Here is a 23,722-nt window from a genome sequence, read left to right on the forward strand (position 1 = left end):
CAAGTTTAAATTAAAATTATTATTGTTATAAATATTTTAGTATTAGCGGTGGAAAACGATGTAAGAAAACAAGCTTATCAACCAAAAAAAAAACAACACCTCCAATTTCACATATTCATTCCCTCCAATAGTTTGTCTAGTTCTTCCTTGAATTTATTTACACTTCACAACAACAGATGGAAGTTTATTCCAATAATCAACTACCCATTGGCTAAAGGCAAACTTCCACACATTTATTCTGCAACAGGCCTTCTCAGGTTGAATTTGAGTCCCCTCGTCTGTGATTGAGCAAGAATTAGAATCCCATCAGCATTGAGCTTGTTCAATCCATTCAAAGCCTTAAACACCTCAATCAGATCACCTCACAGGTGCCTAGTCTCCCTCCAGCCGCTGCACATTTGCAGAACTGAAGCCTTTCTTGTTAAGAGCACATGTTTATTACCCTCACTAGTTTCATTGCTCTTCTCTGTACTCATTCCAGCAGCTCCACATCCTTCCTAAAATGAGGCTTATAAACTTGTATGTAGTATTGAAGATTGTGGCCTGACCGCTGCCTAATATAATGGGATAATCACCTCCTTATCCCTGCTAGCAAAATTTGTTATATCATTGACAAAACTTCATGAGCTGTCTGGGCAGCCTGTCCGCATTGCTCAGAGAACTTCACATCTGACTGCACAATTACCCACAGGTGTTTGTCATTTTCCACCATCCTGATTGTAGTACTAGACTGTTTGTTATTTGGTTTTTAGGAGCATTAGCAACTAAGGCCATATTGCTCCGGGGATATATGGTGGTCATTCCCTGACCTTTCCGCATACTCCGTATTTGGTGGTCAAGGGCTCGAACCCCGGTCTAATCAAAAAGCATGTGCCACGGAGGCACCGAAGTAGAAGGGAATCACCAGGAAAAGAAGAATGATGATATCCAGCTCAGGACCCTGGGTGTGCTAAGCTCATACTCACCAGATGTGAGCCTCTAGTTATTACTTGAATTTTATGATTTCTGGTTGTTTTTTTTTTTTTTTTTAATTTGGAGTCTTGAAGTGTCCCGATTAATCCAATCCTGGTAAAGCAAGAGTTTGCTGTACTTTATTATTACTATATTTAACGTTGGAAATGTCTTACTGCTGGTTAATTTATATTAAACTGTATTATGCATATGTATTTACAAGAAAATCACGTTATATATGGGGTCAGCAGATGTTCGCTTATATCCGCAGTTTCAGCCATCCACGGTAGGTCTTGGAACAATCCCCCACGGATATGGGGGTCTTACTGTACTGATAAATATTCAGCATATATGGCACTGTTGTTCTCATTTTGACATGATGCATCTATTTTTCTAATTCTTTCTATTAAATTCATGTCATTAAAAATACATTTTCTTCACTCTCACTTGGATGTTTTCCTGGAAAACTGTGGCACATTAAGTGATGAGCATAGCAAGTGATTCCATCACAGGACATCTTGGCGATTGAGAAGCAATACCAAGGCAAACAGATCTCTGCAATGCTAGCTGACTACAGCTGAGCTGCGATAAGGGATTCCTCATATGTGGGGTACAAACAATGGATGAAGAAGTATAAAATGTGAATGAAGTGATTTTATAGGGGGTTTTTCCGATAATTAAAAATATATTAATTCTTATTATTTTAAACTGCTTTTAAAAGTTTTTTTTATAATATAACATTTTTTAATATAAAATAGATTAGAAGTGTAGAGTGGATGTTCTTTATTTATCCCATTTTAGGCCTATGTAGAGCATTTGATAGAAATAATTATAGCATGTATTTTAAAAACTTGAGCAAATTAATTTTTTTTAATGTTGATTTCTCAACTCTGTGCATGCAAAACAATATAGAAAAAAATATACTTTCATGAAAGAAACAAAAATTGTTGAAAATTTAAGTGCTAAAGATTTAAAATAACAAACGGCGGATAGACTTACAAACAATAAGGCAGTAAGTTTATAATGTGTTTTTTTTTTCATTCTTTTTAAAATTTGTGTGTATTTTAATTTTGACACCAAAATTAGTTGATGTGTTTATATTGTAGTACAGTACGTAAAGTACCATATATGATATGCTAGATAATAAATAAATATTGGTAACAGCTGTTTATCATCCCATATTTAAAAAAAAAAAAAAAGTTGCTATATAAACAACTTAACGTGGAGTGGAGTTTTGTTTGTTTATTTTTTCTGCCCACTTACAGTCCTGATTTTTGGCTGTGCAACCGGTCAGGAAATTTTTTTTTTTTTTCCCAGATAACAAGACTGCTGTTTCTAATGATCTTTTTATACAACACAGTATCAGAGTTAAGAATAAATTTTTTAAGTTCCCCATTTTAAACTATTTTTCACCTTTTTTTTTCCAAAAAAATAATTGATTGGCAAAGTAAAGACATCACATGCCTGCTGTTTTTTTTTTTTTTTTCTTTGCACATCGGCTAAAGAGCTAAGGGCCTAAGCAACAGTCACTCAATTCATAGCATTGAAATCACAAGTTAAAAGCATGAATAGATCCAGTACATTATTAGATTAAAATAAATAAATAAAAATTAAAATTACCTGGAGTTCCCACAACTATGTGGCATTTCTTTAGCTTGATAATGTCTTCTGTGATTGGTAAACCTCCTATAAACATATGGCATTCAAGGCCAACAAATGTGGTACTGATAGAACGCACAACTTCACATATTTGTGCAGCAATTTCTCTGGTAGGTGCTAAAACCAATACCTTTGTAAAGAAATAAAAAAGATAATTGGACAGAAAATTAATTAATATATTTAAAATAAAAATATCATGTTAAAAATGTAACTGGAATTAATGTCTCCAGTACATAATTAGTCTGGTGCAATGCTTCTAAACTAGAGGAACGTGATCCACAGAGCGTGTAAAAGGAACAAAAGTGATAATGAAAAAATATTAATTAAAATTATTTATATATATTTTAATGACAAATTCTTTTAATTAAAACTAATTTAACTTATGTTGTAACTGATGATCTCAATGAAAAAATGCTATATCCTTCAGCTCATTACTTAATAAACTGAGCACAACACAGCATTTTCCATAAAGGACTATGATTCACCTAAGTATAAGTTAGTTAAATTATGCTGCAACTGAAATTCTATCTCAACTGTCTGAACTGTGGACCTGTTCCTCATAAGCTGTGCCAAAACAATATTAAAAATATTTTCATTAAAATTTAAAAAAGATTTGAATGAATAACTATTTTTTCACTGAGTATATGGATATAAAGTTAAAAGCATGGATATAACAAAGTCGCAGCTATAGCAAACAATTAGAGAAGAATTTTTCAGAAACAACATATTTTAGTAACAAAATTTCATGTTTGTAATGAGTATGAGAGCTACAAAGCTTCATGGAAATAACAAGCAAAAAAGAAAGGAAATGAAGTTATTTGAAAGAGTAATCATTTCACATTTATCAAAGAAAGTCAGGTTGACAGAGTAAACATACTCATATACTGACAAAATCAATATATGCAATGCCCCTCAGTTGCTTTGCAAACTTTGTTAGAAATAGTTAAAGGAATGGTAACAACTCCAGTTGAAAAACAGGCTTGTTGCTCCTGCCCTGATCATAAAAGATCGTGTTAGTGAGCTAGAGGATTTTGTAATAACTGAGGGGAAAGTGGAGGAGAAATTGCTGAGGATAAACATAAAAAAGGCACCCGGGGTGGATGGGATCTATCCAGTTATATTAAGGAAGCAGCAAAGGAAGTAAGCAAACCCTTAGCCACAATTATGAGAGCATCCTTGGACTCGGTTGAAGTCCCCACGCACTAGAGATGTGCAAATGTATCTCCAATTCACAAAGGGGGATCAAAAGGTGACACGAATAATTACAGACCTGTTAGTTTAACTTCTGTTCCAGGGAAATTAAGCAATGCAGTATCAAGTTCCACGGAAATTAAGCAATGCAGTATCAATGTTCCAGAGAAAAGAAGCAATGCAGTATCAATGTTCCAGGGAAAAGAAGCAATGCAGTATCAATGTTCCAGGGAAAAGAAGCAATGCAGTATCATCTATACAAGGCTTCAATTACAGTTTGTTAAGGGGAAGTCTTGTCTGACCAATTTGATTGGATACTATGATGTTGTCACAAAGGAACTGGATACAAAAAATAATTTTGATATCATATACTTGAATTTCAGGAAAGCTTCTGATACTGTTTTACATGGAAGATTACGGTGCAAGTTGGAGCATTATGGCGTTAAGGGCAAATTGCTCCAATGGATAAAAGGATGGTTCAGTGGGAGAAGACAGAGAGTGGTAATCAATGGACACTGCTCTTCATGAACTGATGGTATTAGTGGAGTCCCCCACGGTTCGGTGTTTGGCCCCTTGTTGTTTTCTGTATTTATCAATGAAACTGATGAAGGTATATCAGGGTTAATGTCCAATTTCGTAAATGATACGAAGGTTAGCAGGGTTGTTAATGACAGTACACTATTGCAAAAGGATCTAGAAAAGTTGAGCAGATGGGCTGAGGTGGCAACTGAAGTTTAACACTGACAAATGTCAAGTACAGCATATGGGTAGCAGTAACCCCAGAGAAACATACCAACTGTGTGGTACTACGCTTAGGGTGGTAGAAAATGAAAAAGATCTGGGAGTAATTGTGCAGTCAGATATGAAGTTTTCTGAGCAGTGCAGACAAGTTGCAAAGGTACCTCATGGTGTCTTGTCAATGATATACAGGAATTTTGCTACCAGGTAAGGATGTAAAACTGGTTATAACCAAAACCTCTTAACTGGCTTTTTGAGCAGATTTATAACTATTCGATTACCGGTTATTAATATCCGGTAACCAGTTATTTCCATTTTTTGGTGCATTATAAAATTTGAATGGTATTCTACTGCATAATGGACAAGATCGTAGTTTTTGATAACATAATTTTCTGAAAGAGCGCATATTTTATGTTATACTGTCGTTAAATGCTACAAGAGTCGCTATCGTGTTTCAATATCTTTTAAGAGATAACAAATAAAAATTAAGTAATCGAATGACAGCGAATATTTATACACAAAAATAGATCTAAAATCGTTTCTTTGTTTTATATTTATAATGATATATGATATGATTCGTTTTTATTGTATGACAGTGGTGTTGCTTTATTATCAATTACGTAATAAATTCATTAGATATTTTAATGCAGTGAATTTGTGCATATCGCAAAAAGATAATTTATTAGTCCTTGATTATTTTCCATTAAATTTTTTTGGAACAGCATTTCAATTTATATCAGTCTTATATTTTATTATATTAATTTATTTAAAATTATTTTAGGGGGTTTTCAAGATGAATTCAAAGAAATCAGAAGTATGGAATTATTTTAAAAAACCAATCAGCATTCTGCTTGATGTTCTTAATGTTCCGTCACTATACAGTGCAAAAGAGGTCCCACAAGAGGACTGTGAAATCATCTACGCTAACACAACATTACATTCGAAGATGACAGTGCTACTCCTGACTGCAAAGAATTAAAAAATTGAAAGCGGTTCAATATTGACATATATAAAATGCAAAAGTTAAGACAAAGTATTGTCTGAATGTGTTGAGAAAGATAATTTTTCAATTAGTGCAATAACTAATTATAGAGCTGTTTCATTAGCATTAGCAAAGGCACATGATGCAAAAAAGCGAGCTTATATAGCATCAGCCAAAAAAAAAAAAAAAAACCCTAATTTTACCCATCCACTCGCTCCAAATGTTTGTCAAGTTCTGCCTTAAATCTATTTAAGCTATCAACTTCTACGACAGATGGAAGTTTGTTCCAGCAATCAATCAACCATCCGCTGGCTAATGGCAAACTTTCGCACATCTATCCTACAACCGTCTTTCCTCAATTTGAATTTATGCCCTCTCAGGCAATTATTCTGAGCAAGAGGAAGAATCCCATCAGCATTGAGCATGCTCAAACCATTCAAGGCTTTATAAACCTCAATCAGATCACCTCGCAGGTGCCTAGTCTCCAGACACCGTAATTTGCAAAACTTAAGCCTTTCTTCGTAAGAGCAACCCTTTGTTCCATTCACTAATCTTCTTGCCCTTCTCTGTCCTCGTTCCAACAGCTCTACTTCCTTCTTAAAATGAGGCCTCCAGACCTGTATACAGTACTAAAGTGTGGTCTGACCATTGTCTTATACAAGGGGATAATCACTTCCTTATCCCTGCTAGAAAAATTAATGTATATCATTGACAAGACACCATGAGCTACTCTTGCAGACCATCTGCTGCTCAGAAAACTTCATATCCGCCTGCACAATTATCCCAGGTCCTTTTAACTCTCTACCACTGTCAGTGTGGTACCACAGAGTTGATACGTTACTCTGGGATTACTACTTCCCATATGTAGTACTTTACATTTGTCAATGTTAAACTTAATTTGCCACCTCTCAGCCCATCTGCTCAACTTTTCTAGATCCTGTTGCAGCAGTGTACTGATATTAGTGTCATTAACAACCCTGCCAATCTATTGTCTGCAAACTTGGACATTAAACCTGATATACCATCATCAATATCATTTATAAATACAGAAAACAACAATGGACCCAACACTGAACCCTGAGGGATTCCACTAATAACATTAGTCCACGAAGAGCAGTGTCCATTGATTACCACTCTCTGTCTTCTCCCACTCAACCATCCCTTCATCCATAGCAGCAATTTTCCTCCAATACCACACTGCTCTAATTTGTGCAGCAGTCTTCCATGTGTAACAGTATAAAAGGTTTTTCTAAGATCCAAATATAAGATATCAAAGTTATTCTTTGCATCCACTTCCTTTGTGACTACAATATCATCCTTTGTGCCCTTAAAGGATGATATCTGCCCTACAATGTCATCAACCTTTGCCCCAGGCAGACATACCCTGGTCCTGTTCGATCTATCCTTTTTGCACAATATGTTCCCCGTTTCCCTGACAATAGAGTTACCTACAAGAACTAGTTCCTTCAGGACCAGTGCATTCTGCCTTGGGGGTTGCCTCTGTTGTCGTGTTGCATGATGTTCAAGTGCAAGCTCTGGCATTGATGTGGGCAGCTGAGAGCTTGATGGGCCCCTCAATTTGAATCCTTCGAGGGCATCCACCCTGTCCTTCAAGCTCTCATATAAGCCCATAACAATGCCGAGTTGGCGCTTGATTTCCTCGCACTCCTTACATCGTGTGCACACACAAAGACATTCCCCTTGGCAATATCATGTCCCGTTCCTGATTGCTCCACAAACATCAATGTTTTAATTGTAATAATTATTTAATAAGCAATAAATATGTTCAAAAAAAGAAATATTTTTACTTACTTTTTTTATATAATCAATTTGTTTATGTAATTCATGTTATTAATGAAAAAAATTGCAACTGTCAGTGGCATTTTGTAGTACTACTCCCTATAAGCCAAACCAATGCGTCGGTTAACCAGTTATCAAGCGCAAAAACATTCGGATAACTGGTTATTTGACATCCCTACTAGACTAGCAGGGATAAGGAGGTGATCGTCCCCTTGTATAAGACACTGGTCAGGCTACACCTTGAGTACTGAATACAGATCTGGAGAACTCATTTTTGGAAGGATGTAGAGCTGTTGGAATGAGTACAGAGAAGGGCAATGAGATTGGTCACTGGAACAAAAGGTTGCTGTTACCAAGAAAGTAGTAGTAGTAGTGGCATCTGATGCAAGAAAGCAAGTGTATGAACTTATGCAGCATCAGCCAAGAAAAAAAAAAAAAAAAAAAAAAAAAATCACACCATTCCCTCCAAATGCCTGTCCAGTTCCTCCTTAAATTTATTTAACCTATCAACTTCCACGACAGATGGAAGTTTGTTCCAGGAATTAACTACCCGCTGGCTAAAGGCAAATTTCCAAATATCTATTCGACATCTGTCTTTCCTTAATTTGAATTTATGCCCCCTTAGGTTCGTAATCTGAACAAGTGAAAGGATCCCACCAGAATTCAGCGTGCTCAACCCATTCAAGGCCTTATACACCTCAATCAGATCACCGCCCAGGTGCCTAGTCTCCAGCCACTGCGATTTGCAGAACTTAAGCCTCTCTTGGTAAGAGGATCTCTTCATTCCCCTCACCAATCTTGTTGCCCTTCACTGTAAACGCTCAAGCAAATCTACATCCTTTCTAAAATGAGGCCTGCAGACCTGTACGCAGTACTCAAGGCACAGCCTGACCATTGCCTTATACAGATGGACAATCACCTCCTTCTCCCTGCTAGCAAAATTCCTATATATCATTGACAAAACCCCATGACCTGCCCTGGCAGTCTGTCTGCATTGCTCAGAAAACTTCATATCTGACTGCACAATTACTCCCAGGTCTTTTTCATTTTCTACCACCCTTAAGTGTAGTGCCACACAGTTGGTACGTTTCTCTGGGGTTACTTCTACCCATATGCAGTACTTTGCATTTGTCAAGGTTAAACTTCAGTTGCCCCTTCTTAGCCCATCTGCCCAAATTATCTAGATCCTGTTGCAGTAGCACACTGCCATTACTGTCATTAACAACCCTGCCAACCTTTGTATCATCTGCAAACTTCGACACTAAGCCTGATATACCTTCATCAATATCTTTGACAAATATACAAAACAACAGAGGACCCAACACCGAACCCTGTGGGACTCCACTAATAACATTAGTCCACGAAGAGCAGCACCCATTAATTACCACCCTCTGTCTTCTCCCATTCAACCATCCTTTTATCCATTGTAGCAACTTACCCTTAATACCATTCTGCTCCAATTTGTACAATAGTCTTCCATGTGCAACAGTGTCAAAAGCTTCCTGAAATCCAAATATATGATATCAAAATTATTTTTTACATCCAGTTCCTTTGTAACCACATCATTATATCCTATCAAATTTGTCAGACAAGACTTTCCCTTAATAAACCCATGCGGCATCTGAATTATTTCTGCAGTCTTGTCTAGATGATCCTGCAATACATCTTTAACCAGTGACTCCATTATTTTACCCGGAACAGAAGTTAAACTAACTGGTCTGTAATTACTTGTGTCACCCTTCGATTCCCCTTTGTGAATTGGGGATACATTTGCACATCTCCAGTCAGTGGGGACCTCCACTGAGTCCAAGGATGCTCTCATAATTATGGCTAAGGGTTTGCTTAGTTGCTTTGCCGCCTCCTTTAATATAAATGGATAGATCCCATCCCCAGTTGCCTTGCTTAAGTTTAACTTCAACAATTTCTCCTCCACTTTTCTCTCAGTTATTACAAAATCATTAAGCACCCTACCACAATTTGATAACCTTCTGCCATTTTCAAACCTTAATAATTCCTCATGTGTGAATGTAGATGCAAAATATTCATTCAGTTTGTTTGCTATTTGAGCAGGATCATCAACAGTCAAACCGTCGATATCAAGCGGACCAATCAGATTCATCCCCTTCCTTTTAGAGTTTATATAAGTAAAGAAATCCTTGCTATTTTTCTTAGCATATTTTGCCAAACATTTCTCGTAATCTGCCTTCGCCTGCCTAACCTCCTTTGTGACCTGATTACAGACCAGCTTATAATCTGCCATAGGCTTCTGAGTCGCTTGATAATTTATATGCATCCCATGCATTTTTCTTCTCTGTCACGAGTCTCATTAGTTCATTTGATAACCATTTAGGCCTAAACCTTGAACAATATTTCTTAATAGGTATGAAACTTTTAGTAGCATCCACGATTAATTCCTTGAATGCTTCCCACTTAGAATTTACTGTTGGTAACATCGTCAGTTGATCCCACTGTACAGAATTTAAAAACTGTCTGAGACCACTGTACTCACCTTTTCGGAAGCAAAAACCCTTTCCTTTATCCCTGATGGTAATTATATATTTAAGTCAATCCCACATCAGTACACTGTGATCACTGCCACCTAGTGGTTCCTTTATCTGCAAATTCTTAATACAAGAATGATCACTGCTGATAACCAGATCAAGAGTATTACTTTCTCTGGTTGCCCCTCGAACATACTGCTGCAGAAAACAATCATCCAATAAATCCGCAAAAGTCTTACAAGTGTGTGAGTGACCAACCTACATGTTCCAGTCAATATCTTGGAAGTTAAAATCACCCATTATAAGACATTCTGATTTACTAGCCCACTCTATTTCTCTGTACAATTGTTCATCGTACTCATTCGAGTCGTTAGGCCTATAACACACTCCTACTCTTATTTTTGCTTTCGCAGTGCTTAAGTCACACGAAACTGACTGAATAGTGCACTGTTCATCTATATCAACTGGATGCATTTCTTTTGATTTTATGTTTTTCTTAATTAACAGCATAACCCTTCCTCCCTTCCTGTCCTGTCTATCCTTTCTGCACACACTGTACTCCCCAAATTCCAGTTCTGCATTCCTTATATCTGTGTGACACCACGTCTCGGCTACCCCAACAATATCCACCTTTGATGTCTTGACCAACATTTCAAATTCATCAAATTTATTTTCTATACTTCTGGCATTGGTATATATGCAAGTATACATATACCAATAAGGCTAGTAATGCATCAGGTGTTGCGGTACTATCCTTACAAGATGCACATGCTAAAGCATGGTGATGCAGATATTCGTTTCACATACGCACTTCAGTTTCTGACGCAAATGACAGTGGATATCACCTGGCCATGGAACATCCTTTGGAGTGATGAAGCTCACTTCTGCTTAAATGGACAAGTGAATACATACAACTGTCGCATTTGAGCAACAGAAAACCCTCGAGTTATTGAAGAGGTCCTGTTGCATTCTCCGAAAGTGACAGTGTGGTGTGGATTTACAGCCACATTCATGATTGGGCCATATTTTTTTGAATAGGTAACACTGACTGGACCCCGCACCTGTTCCGTCACTGGACAGCGATATTATGAAATGTTGGCAAATTTCGCAATACCAGAGCTGCAAAACGTGGGTGCCTTCAGGATACCATATTCATGCAAGATGGTGTGCCACCCCACATCCAGCATTGTGTCCGAAGATTGCTAAGGCAACACTTTACAGACGAACGGGTCATCAGCCATTGTTTCAAGACATCTTGGCTACCCCGATCCACTGGACATCACCCCATGCGACTTCTGGTTGTGGGGTTTTTTGAAGAACCAGGTGTAATGGGAAGGATGTCAAACTCTGGCAAAAGCATTAGACGTCATGTGCTGGCTATTCCAGTTGACATGTTACGTTCTGTGGTAGAATATGCTGTTCTTTGAATGGAAACTGTTTTTGACCAAAATGGAGGACACAATGTGCAATTGTCGTGCTGTTCAAGTGATCTGTATTGCCACAGCACCATATAGTGACAAATTTTGTAACTAATTTTTTTTTTACAATAAATGGTGAGCGCATTCTTTATTGTACCTGTTGTCCAAATTTTTCTTCAGTACGAGCCTTAGAACTCACTCCAGAGCCCTGTTGTTGTTGATGAGGTTTTAAGTGCAATGGCTACTTAGGCCATATTGCACTTAGCAAAGTGGTTCATACTGGCTGTGTTGGTTCATGTAAAAGCAGTTAGAAATGGTTATACAGTCCTATTCATTTTAGGAACAAGAAGAATTCTGCGAGATTTGATTTTTCGCTTATGATATGGCTTACTGACAAAGGTTCCTTTAAGCTTGCCAGAGAACTGAATGACACTAGTCGAGCATTTTATACAGAGTACATTCCAGAAGTATGTGTTTGACTATGGGTGGTGTATGACAATGGTTACACTGAGGAGGGTCATTCCCTGACAGGAGGAACAGATGAGTTAAATGAGTATGGCCGATTCTGGCTCTGGCTAGAATTAATAATTTTGGTACAGGTTTAATTTGAAAAAGTTTATTATGAATTTGCGCTTGCCACTGAAGAGTCCATCGACCTTTACATATACTTCGGATCTTCATTTTATAATCTGTGAATGGTACTAGGGAATTCGTTGGGGCTGCTCTCGATGGATGCTTGGCAGCATCATCCGCAATTTCATTTCCTGGTATTCCAGTATGGCCAGGTATCCAGCAGAAAATAACCTTTTGTTGATACTCTCTCAGACGTATCAACTCTGTTCTAATGAGCTTTAATAGAGGGTGAGTAGATGGGGAGTTGTTTTGCAAGGCTAATAAGGAACTCTGCGAGTCTGTGTATATTAAGCTCTTGAATTGACATATGAAAAATATTTTCTATAGCAAGCTTTGTGGCATATAATTCAGTCGTGTAACTACTGCACTCTGTTGGGAGAGATAGAGAAATTATAGTATCAGGGAGTACTACTGCACCTGATCCACTCTCAGACTTCGATCCATCTGTATAAATTTTAGCGAAGTCAGGATAACGTTGGGTATGCGCTATGTGTAGCTGTTGGATGTTAATGTCTGATAGAGAGTGTTTATCCCACTGATGGAAATAATTGTCACAAGATGATATACCATGGAGGGTCAGGATCTATAGGATCTTGTAAGATTTTATTGAAGTGTATATCCCAATCTTCTGCTAGCTGCTTTAGCCTAATACCAGCATACTGAACTGTCTGTGGTTTATTTCTATAGAAGGTCATAAACTGTGGATTATAAAGTATTGACCAATTAGGATGGGTCATCTGGCTTTGGATCTTGGTTGCATAGTTCAGCAGCAATATCTTTCTCCTGATATTTAGGGGAGGTTCATGAACTTCAACATACAAACTTTGCACTGGAGATACCAGCATGCCGAGCTGTAAGTGGTAGATGACTTTCATCAACCGGTGAAATACCACCACTTTGCTTATTGGAGGCTTGAAGTGGTGAGGTGAAATCCATGTTTAGTCTCTAGAGCAAAGTTTCCGGCATCCCCCTCCCCCCATACTTCTCCTTCAACCCATGCATGGTACTAAGTACTATAGGTTTTGATACCTTTCGTGTTTGGGGTTTTTCATAAAAAAAAATAAATAATAAAAAAATAAACTGTGGATTATAAAATATTGACCAATTAGGATGGGTCAGCTGGCTTTGGATCTTGGTTGCATAGTTCAACAAAAATATCTTTCTCCTGATATTTAGGGGAGGTTCATGAACTTCAACATACAAACTTTGCACTGGAGATGTTCTGAACGCACCTGTTGCTGTTCTGAGAGCTGAATGTTGAATAGGGCTGAGGCAAGATAAAGCACTCTCCCTAGCAGAGTCAAAGACAGGCACATCGTAGTCCAGTCGTGACCTGATTATGGTTCTATATAAATGAAGCAGGCTGTAACGATCTGCTTCCCATGTTGTGGCTGATAAGACTCTGAATATGTTAAATTTTTTTTGACAAGTAGTCCAGAGATGTTCAATGTGCTTTCGGAAATTTAACTTATTGTCAAAGAACAATCCTAGCAGACAAATACAATTAGCTATGGGAAGAGGATGGTTATTCAAGTGGAGCTCGGGTTCAGGATGCATATTGCATCTGGTGCAGAAGTGAATGGCAGTAGATTTCTGGCTGGATAGTCTATAACCATTTTGTGTCATCCATGTCAGGATGCGATTCACTGATATTTGAAGTTGGCATTCGATGTGATGCATGTTTTGAGAATGACAAGAAATTGAAGATCATCTGCGAAAAGGTATGAATCTACGGTTTTCGGAATGAGTTCAATTATATGATTCATTCTCATTGCAAACAAGGTAGCGCTGAGAACGGACCCTTGTGGAATTCTTTCTTCTTGGATAAAGATTTTAGAGCGGGTTCCCCGATAACGAACTTGAAAGGATCTTCGTTTAAGGAAATTTTGGATAAAATATGGTAAATTATCTCTCAGGCCAAGAGAATGTAGATCCTTTAAGATGCTAAAATGCCATGTAGTGTCAAAGGCTTTCTCAACGTCAAGACAGACCATGACGAGATGTTCCTTTTTGATGAAAGCATTTCTGATATTTGTCTCAGCTTTGATCATGAGATCCAATGAAGATCGGTTTTTCCGGAATCCAAATTGGTTGTTATTTATCAAGTTTTGAGACTTGAGGAACTAAGTGAGACAGCGATGTATCATTTTCTAGAGAGTTTTGCTGAGACAGCTGGTAAGAGATATCAGTCTGTAACTTTGAGGAACAGAATGATCTTTACCGGATTTTGCAATCAGTAGTACATAAGAATGACGCCGCAGCTTGGGAAGGTATGTTCAGAAAAAATTTGATTATAAAATATGAGCAGAGAAGAGAGTGATCTTTGATCCAGATTTCGGAGCATTACATAATATATCCCATCAGGGCCAGCAGCACTGTTTCTTGAGTTGGTAAGAGATTGCTGTAGCTCAAACATGGTAAATAGTTGATTATAAGATAAAGCAGAATTGTCAGTGTAATTCAGTCTGGATTTCTCTGCAACTGTTTTACGTTTTTGAAATGATTAATCATAAGTTTTATAAGAAGACAACAGAGAAAATACAATTCCCAGTGCATTTGATATATCTGTGGGATTAGAGAGCTCTTGTCCATTCCAGTTTAGTAGCAGGGTGGATAAAGGTAAAAATTTACTGTTCAAACATTTTATTTTTCTCCAGATTAATCTGATATCGGTATTTTTATTAACTGATGAGGCAAATTTAATCCGTTTCTTTTTTTGCTTTGAGTCTGATATAGCGAGCTTTAGCTCTGAGCCGTTTATAGTTAATAAGATTGGAGGTGGTAGGATATTTGCGGAAAAGGTTCCATGCTTTGTTTTTCTCTTTTTTTGCATTGTTGCAATCTTCATTCCACCAGTAATTTATTTTTCGTCTATTTCTTGCTTGATATTGAGGAATGGTGACGGATGCAGTGCCAGCATTTGATTCGTGATGTGCTCAGTAACACTATTGATGGAACCGGACTGATTGATATCGTTGTCAAATGAGATGTGCGATCTGTATTTTGCCCAGTCAGCCTTTGAAAATTTCCATTTAATTGGACTTTCTGTTGGAAAGGAACAGGATGTTTGAATTTTGCAGATTAACGGATAATGGTCGCTACTATAAGGATTACTCAGAGATATCCAATCTATACTTGGAAAGAGGATTGGGGAACAAATGGAAAGGTCTATTGCAGATGTTGAGCCCATAGGGAGATGCACATATGCAGGAGACCCAATATTCGGTAATGTTAAATTCTGTCTATCGATCAGCATTTCAATAAGCTTACCTCGTCTGTCAGAGGTGGGGGAACCCCATAATGGGTGATGTGCATTAAAGTCTCCTAGTAAACACAACGGAGGTGGTAACTGCATAACAAGATCTTCAAGTTCCTGAATAGTATATTGATGATTAGGCAGAAGATAAATGGAAACCAATGTCAGAGTAATACCATTAACAACACATGTGCCAACGGCTTCTAAGGATGTTTGTAATGGAATATGTCTGGCGGGGATGCTTGAATCCACGAGTATCGCTACTCCTCCATTACAGTTATTGCAGTCAGCCCTGTCTTGCCTGAATACAGTGTAATTTTTGATTGAAATTGAGACCAGAGATGTCAAATTACTTTCTTGCAAGTACATTGCAAGACGTTTATAGTGATGAATTAATTCATGTATATCATCTATGTTACTGCAAAGACCTCTACAGTTCCATTGGATAATATGTTCCATTATTTGGTTTTGTAAGAGGAAGATGAATCTGTCTGCTTTTTATGCATGGGTTGTTTATAACAGTCAGGTTTAGATTTTTCTTTTCTGGGAAAATTAGGGAGTCCTGAATCATTTTTATCCTCCATATCTCCATCTGCATGTAATTCAAGAAAATCTTGGTTGGGCATATCATTAGTGTCCATGCTTGTTGGTTGTGGCTGTTTCATCTCCACAGGATCTGATTTATGCAATTTTTCTGCCACTTTACTATGGGTTAGGTTTTGAGTTGGAATTGTGAGTGGCGTATTATTACTTTGGTCCACTAATTGTGATTAAGATGTAGGCTGAGTCAATAGTACTGATCGAGCCCAGTCGACGATCAATTTGTCGGGAGAGATTGACACTTCTGTCTGACATGCTACTGATTTGTGACTATGGGTAGCCGAAGCGTAAGTGGTTTTTGGAATGCTTGATTTTACTTGTCTTCTAGCTTCTTGAAAAGATACTTTATTTTCTGTCTTGTATTTCTGTATTTTTTTTCCTAACTTCCAGAGATCACAATCTTTGGAGTAAGCTGGATGATTGCCCTTGCAATTAGGACACTGCGGAGTTTGTGCCTTGCACTCAGATTGAGTATGAGTTTTGCAACCGCAGTTTGGACATGTTGCCTCTCCACGACATGCTGTCTGGGAGTGGCCCAATTTCTGACATTTGTAGCATCTCAGAGGGTTCGGGATAAAGGGCCGAACACGACAGTTTAAATAGCCTGCTTTGACTGAGGATGGTAGATTTGGTGAACTAAAGGTTAAAATGATGTTACGTGTTGGGACTAAGGTGTCGTCTTATCGTATCATGATTCTCTTGGCCTGAGTTACATTTTGATCCTTTAGTTCCTGGATTATTTCTTCCTTGGAAATGTTCAATAGGTCCCATTCACTGATCACTCCCTTGGAAGAATTCAGGGTGTTATGTGGAGTGACTTGAATTGGAATTCCACTTAAAGATGTAAGTTTTAACAGGAGGTCAGAGTGTCTTGGGTGAGAGGTCTCTATTAGCAAGTCACCCGATTGAAGACATTTCACCATCTTTGGAGATGCTACTGCATTTTCAAGGCATCGTTGTATGATGAAAGGGGAGAGCTTGCTGACAGGTTGTGAATACAGAGAATGGATTATCAGGAAAGCTGGAGGTTCCTGCTTGTTTGCATCCTTTTTTAGTCTTTTCGACAATGAGAAGTCATGATCAGTTTCATGTTTGTCATGTTGAGAGCTCTTTGGCTCTAATCGTGGGAAGTCATTAGTGTCCACGTTTACTCCTTTTAGCCCTGGGAGAAGGACTTTCTTCTCCCAGATTACTGGCCCCGCCAAGGGGAGGCAGGAGCAGTGCCACCAGTGACCAAGCGGTTATTAAGGTTAGTAGAGTAAGTTAGTATTTAATATAAATACTAAAAAATGAAAGGTAGATTCCCTTTCTGGGTTCTTACGTAAGACTTTTTAAGCAAAGAACCACTTTAAGTGAACAAAACAGAAGAAAATCACACAACAAAAATAGAACTATATCACTTTCAAAAATCACTTTATGAATCGCTGAGAAAAATCGCTTGTCACTATTGCTTGGCACTTGGGGCCACCAGAGCCCTCTATATGGGGATACTTTAATTTTAATAACCCTGTACCTTGGTAGAAAAGATTCAAGATTTGTTTAGTGAATGTTTAGAAGAAAAGTAACACAGAGTCAAAATGGAAACCATTTTTTTGATGCAGTGGAAGCAATATATGTGTTCATGCCAAGAGAGAGATTATAAGTCGGAGTAATCCCCAATAGAGATATGTGATCCACTCTAGAAATCTGAATGTCATCAAAGATGAGTGGACTATTTTGTGAGAAATAACTCAGGACTGTGTTTTAGGACTGAAGTTTTCTTTGCCCCACAGGAGAATTACCTGGAGTCAGCATTTAAGGAATTGGTGGATATTTGAGAAGTTGAGGCTGTTTATGCATGACAAGATTCCCAAAACTGGAAGGTGGAATACAGTGTGCTATCATCAGAAAAAAAAGTCATTAATATACAAGAGGAAATGAGTAGGAGAAAGAACTGAACACTGAGGCACACAAGCATTAATGCAGAAGTTAGAAGACAGAGAGCCATCTACCATCACCTGCAATGAGTGTTCCAAGAAAAACTGGATATCCAGTTGCAAAAAGACAGTTAGCAGGTCATAATATGGGAGCATATTTGTAAGACCTTTATGCCAAACAATCTCAGAAAGATCAAGAGCTTTTTTTGAAATTTTTCGAATTTGTCCCAAGATGAGTAACATTAGCATTACAATCATCAGTGGAAATGACAGAATCAATATTGGCAATAACTGATCAGATGAAAGATTAAGAGAGTTTAAGAGTTTGCAGTTGATAGGCAAATAATTTTTTAAACTTTTTTTTTTTTTTTTTAATAATTTCATTTGGATCAGTTCACTACATAGAATCACTCATTTAAATAAAGCCACCTGTAATTTCCCATGCTTTAGGTTAGGTACAAATCTTGTGAATGAGAACATTGATGACTTAAGTAATTTGGTTAGATGATTCGATTATCTCAGGAGCCACTCACTAGCCACCACTAGTAAGAGAAAAAGGAAAAATTATTACATCTATCAGACACTGTTCGAGTCACATAAGGTTAATGGATGTCAATCTCCATCTGAGAAATATGGTTATTTACAAGTGTCAGATAATATTACAAGCAGTATAAAGTACATGGCTCAAATGAATTTTAAACAATAAAGTGAAGGCAAGAATTTACCTGAGTTGCATTAGACTCCAGAAAAATACTTTCTAAAGCAAATACTGCAAAGACACATGTTTTTCCAGTTCCCGATTTGGCCTGTACTATTAAATCTGAAACAAAAAAGATCAATTAAATAAGAAAGTTTTCAATGACTACAATAATTTATGTCAGTAAATGCACAATGTACTGTAATTCACTGATAATTGCCATATAAATTCAAGAACATAGGTAAAGAGGCCTGTGTGCTCTGGATTCATTCTGTATAATATATTATGTAGCACAGAGTGAAACGGAAAGTAAAATAAAACAAATGACAGGTTTAATGTTAAATAGCACTGTACGAACCTTGTTAACTCGTGCCTCGACCCACTCTAGTTCTACAAAGGAGAGGCGCACCAAGATTGCTAGGGTCAATATGGATTTTGCGAGGTGTGGCTATCCCACCAGTACCCTAGACAGGTGTGACCTACAGCCATGTTACCACATAGCAACCAACAGGAAAATTCAAGGTAATGACTCTGCCACAAGCGCCTTTATCCCATACTACCCGAACCTATCACAGCAGGTTTCTAGGGTCCTGAAATCTCACGAGATAAAGTGTGTACAGCTCCTGGGCAGAAAATTGCGATCTCTAGAGTGAAAACACCGGTTCCCACCTTACTACAAAATGGACTAGTCTACTGCATTTCTTGCCATGACTGCACTGGTTGCTACGTCGGAGAAACTGGAAAAAGGCTCGGCAAATGTATCTCAGAACACGAAAGAGCCATCTGCTTAGTGGACGTAGAACGCTTGGCCATTGCTGAGCACTTTTGGTCAACCTGATACGACATTGACCCATGCCGCGATGACATGGTTGTCAATCGGTCTCACCGTTACCGATGCCACACCTGGTTGGAGTCGTTGCACATCACGAGCTCTAATACTTCAGTCAACAGAAGCAGTGGATGTCGTCTCCACCCTATTATTGAGGAAACCATTCTCATGACTGACAAACGTTGGCAATGTTCGCATACGTCACAACCACAGGCTTCAACTTCAAACAGTTAGTTGTTACATCACAGTTTACTGTGCATGACTGGCACTACTACATGCTCTTAAGTTCTACATTCCTAAACTTTCAGTTCAACTGATGAAAGTTAACATAATAACCGAAAGTTTTTTGTACTGTATGTATTTAACATATTCTATTTTACTATTTAACATTAAACCTGTCATTTATTTTATACATATTCCTGATAGTTTATACATAAATTCAAGAAATTCGGTTATGGTTTATTTAGCTTTATTTGGCAACTAGTGCTAACAACCTGCCTTCACAGCAACTATATCATTAGAACCAAAACAACACAACAACACATCACAGCCACAAGCTTTTATATTCGATGAAAACAGCCATACAGTGCTTTAAAAATTATGTTACCTTTTCATTTAACATCATCAAAACAAATGCTGATGTCATGTGAATCTAGAATAATAACAAAAATGCAGAAATTGAGTTCTATTTGTAAATTGCATATTTTCATCTAACTGAAATGAAACTGGTTTCATTCAAAAAGAAAATTTTCTTGCTCTGACACTAATTTGTGAGCAAATAAATCTTTAATTAGGAAGCAACAACATTCTAAGAAAAGCTTTCCTACTTATTGCATACAAATGGCTTGGAATATAACTGATGCTTACATGTATTATAAATGAGACTACTAAGTCTTCATCTATACACTGAAGTTCTCTGATGCCGACCAGCATATACCCTTCTGGGCACACTCCCATGTAAGGAAAGTATACATGCTGCAAAGAACGGGGGGGGGGAGAATTCTCATAATGTCCTTGTTTATACTCCAGCACGACCACCAGGTCAGAGAAGTTTACAATAAATCAGTAATCATATTTAGCAGTCAAGACCTAGAACCATGGTCCATTCAAAGAGCATGTGCTACTGCACTCTCACTCCTGACCAGTCAGCTATGTCAGGCCTAAACATAGGTTAGGGAGTTCATGCACTTTGTTATCTCTCAGGTGCATTCAGTAACCAAATACATACCAATGAGATCCAGAATGGAGCCTCTAAATTCAAAACGTTTAAAAATTCTGCACATTGCTATTTATTTTCATTAAAGAATTAGCTAACATTGGCTAGTTAATGAATGTATCAGGTGTGCTACCTAAATTGCACAAAATACACTGTTACGTGTGGCATTTACTGTTTTTTTGTGTGTAAAACTAATTAACAATATCCTTTAGTAAAAAATGCCAAAGAAATATGACCTAACATTTCAGAAAGCATATATGATGTGTGAGAAGTGATTTTCAGTTTTAAAGTCACTTCCAAGCAAACAAGTGCAAGAAAAATAAGGATAAAGATACAGAATCTCAAACTGAAAATGATAAAAATCAAACGTTACTGAATACCAACACACACCATTTATCAAAGAATATAATTTTCTTGAGCTGTATTAATTATGCAGGCAAATTATTCAGAAATGTTTCCCAATAATAAACTAGCAAGAAAAAAATTATAAAAACAGCAAGCACTATTAGTGAAATCAAGGAGATGGAAAGAAGAAGCAGTAATGGCTTTGAAAAATGTGCCATTTTAAACTTTTTAAATTTTAAACATTTTAAATGTGCAATTTTAAACTTTTTAAATTTTAAACATTAAATGTGCAATTTTAAACTTTGAAAAATGTGCCAAAAAAATTATAAAAACAGCACGCACTATTAGTGAAATCAAGCAGGGATGGAAAGAAGAAGCAGTAATGGCTTTGAAAAATGTGCCATTTTAAACTCCTAGACATGGCAGTAATCAAAATGATTCCAAGTTTTATCCCATTATGAAGAACTTTCCTAATAAAAAAAAAAAAAAAAAAAAACAATCAAAAGCAGCTTGTTCTCAGTGTCACTTTACAGGGTACAAAACTAGGCATCATCTCAAGGACAGCCTGAAAGCATGTGCGATTTCTGGCAGCAAGTATTGATAATGCTACTGTTAGAGTAGGCCTAAAAATTGGAGTAGCAAGTGTATGGAAGGGGAGAGTGAGCACATGGTGGTAACAAGTTGTCCTTGTCATCCAATTATGATTATGATTACTATTAGCCATAAGGCGCAAGGAAGCCTGAGGCTTATGCTGCGCCAGCCAAAAAAAAAAAAAAAAAAAATCCCGTGTTACCCTGAGAGAGAGAGAGAGAGAGAGAGAGAGAGAGAGAGAGAGAGAGAGAGAGAGAGAGAGAGAGAGAGAGAGTGTGTGTGTGTGTGTCTGTGTGTGTGTCAGAAGTAGAAGGAAATCAAAAAGAAAGCAAGAAAGAGAAGAATGATGATGTCCAGCTCAGGACCCTGGGATTGCCAAGCCCATACTCACCAGATGTGAGCCCCTGGGGTAAATCTATGTGCGAAAGAGGACTACACATGACAGTGGATGAATATTTGGTGGTTATGTACTATACTCTCTGGAAAGAAGTGCTAAAAGAAAAGACAGACTGAAACAGTTTCAATACTACTGAAGTAAAACACATTTTAAAGTATGTCCGTACATATTTGCTGTCTTTGGGTAAATGTTTAATCTGCATGGTAGAACAGTGGCAACCTCTGATTAATCCACTTAAGAAGTTATAAGTGGTGAGAAAAGCCATATGAGCAGTTTTTTAAGTTACCATATAAATTCAAATTGAGGAAAGGCAGTTGTCGAACAGGTGTGCAGAAATTTGCCTTTAGCCAGCGGGTGGGTGATTGCTGGAACAAACTTCCATCTGTCATTGTGGAAGTTGACAGTTTAAATAAATTCAAGGCAGAAGTAGACAAACTTTTGGAGTGAATGGAGCTAGGTGAAATGGGAAGGTTTTTTTTTTAGCTGATACTGTATAAGCTTGCTTTCTTGCATCATATGCCTGTACCAATGCTAATTAATTGAATTCAAGAGGTTATACACAATATATACAAGTATATTATACAGGAAACCCTTGATTAATGCGGTTTTGAACAATGCGGTTTTAATTAGTGCGCAAAATTTTTTTGATACTATCCCCTTAATATATGCGTTATCAAATTTGATTAGTGCGCTGTTTTTTTCTTGCGGTGCTTGGCAACTCACAACGGCGCCTGAAGCGGCAAATACGTGACACACACTCACCAGGGTCTTCCAACTTAAATGCATGGGAATCGACTCCGAAACGCTCGATAGCAGCACCCCATACCACTCTGAAATTGAAATTTGCTCTGGTAACTCATATTCTTGTATAATTTTAACGTTAACACAGATATTACATCATGCTAAATGTACAATTAATGTAGTTTAAGTAGTACATGATGTATGTTTGATTCTTATTTTCGCTCTGATTTTTCACAATTTGTTCAATTTTAGTGATTCCTGTGTAGCGTTTAGCGAGGATCTGGCGCTAATTTCATCTTGTATGAAAGCTGTGGGAAAGTGCTCCGTAAAGTTCTCACTAGTCGCTGGGCAGTTCCTCAGCAATCCTCGACGAGTGTAGAAGTGCGGCAGGCTTATCGCTCATCCTACCAAAACAAATTTTTTTTTAAATTACCTTTCATAGCTAAGGGTAATAAACGAAAATTCATCACTTTGGATACTAAACTTGACATCATTAAGAGATTTGATAATGGCGAAAGCAAAGCAAACATAGGTAGGGCACTAGGCTTTGGTGAGCAACCATACGCGCCGTTTTGAACAAAGCAGATGAGTATCGGGAAAAAGGCAAAATGGCATCTGCATCTTTAAATATGCAATGCACTAGGAATAGAAGTCCATTAATGACTGAAATGTAAGATTTGCTTTTTATTTGGTTAGAAGATTGTAATCAGAAAAGCATTCCTATTGATGGAAATAACATCAAGATTAAAGCTTTGAGCCTTTTTTCTTCATTAAAAGAAAACAAATATCAAGGGAATACTTCAACATTCTCGGCTAGTAAAGGCTGGCTAGAAAATTTCAAAGCTCGATCTGGCATAAAAAATATTAAATTAACAGGTGAAGCAGCCAGTGCCGATAAAGATGCAGCAGCCAAATATCCCATTGAACTGAAGAAAATAATTGAAGAAAATGGGTATGATTATCGTCAGATTTTCAATGTCGACGAAACTGGCCTTTTATGGAAAAAAATGCCAACAAGAACATTTTTGGCAAGAAAAGAAGCAACTGCACCAGGTCATAAAGCATCCAAAGATAGATTAACACTTCTACTTGGAGGTAACGCTGAAGGAGATTGCAAATTGAAACCGATGCTAATTTATCGTACAATGAACCCAAGAGCGTTAAAAGGCTGTAACAAGCAATCCCTTCCAGTAATTTGGAAATCAAATAAAAGGGCTTGGGTGACAAAGCAGTTGTTTGAAGAATGGTTCACTATGCATTT

The 23,722-nt window shown here is 37.5% G+C and overlaps 1 protein-coding gene across 1 annotated transcript in view; it reads right to left on the reverse strand.

Moving 5' to 3' along the window:
* Positions 1 to 23,722, reverse strand: part of LOC150087129 (uncharacterized) — a 129,830-nt gene that overhangs the window by 90,653 nt on the left and 15,455 nt on the right. The window contains exons 2-3 of the mRNA XM_090372383.1: positions 18,371 to 18,465; positions 2,572 to 2,740 (exon numbers count right to left, since the gene is read on the reverse strand). Coding sequence (XP_090228509.1) covers positions 2,572 to 2,740; positions 18,371 to 18,465 — 264 coding nt within the window. The remainder of the gene's footprint in view (positions 1 to 2,571; positions 2,741 to 18,370; positions 18,466 to 23,722) is intronic.

The sequence above is a fragment of the Mastigoproctus giganteus genome, chromosome 4, assembly GCF_048544385.1.
Source record: "Mastigoproctus giganteus isolate SK-2022 chromosome 4, ASM4854438v1, whole genome shotgun sequence".
Taxonomy (NCBI): domain Eukaryota; kingdom Metazoa; phylum Arthropoda; class Arachnida; order Uropygi; family Thelyphonidae; genus Mastigoproctus; species Mastigoproctus giganteus.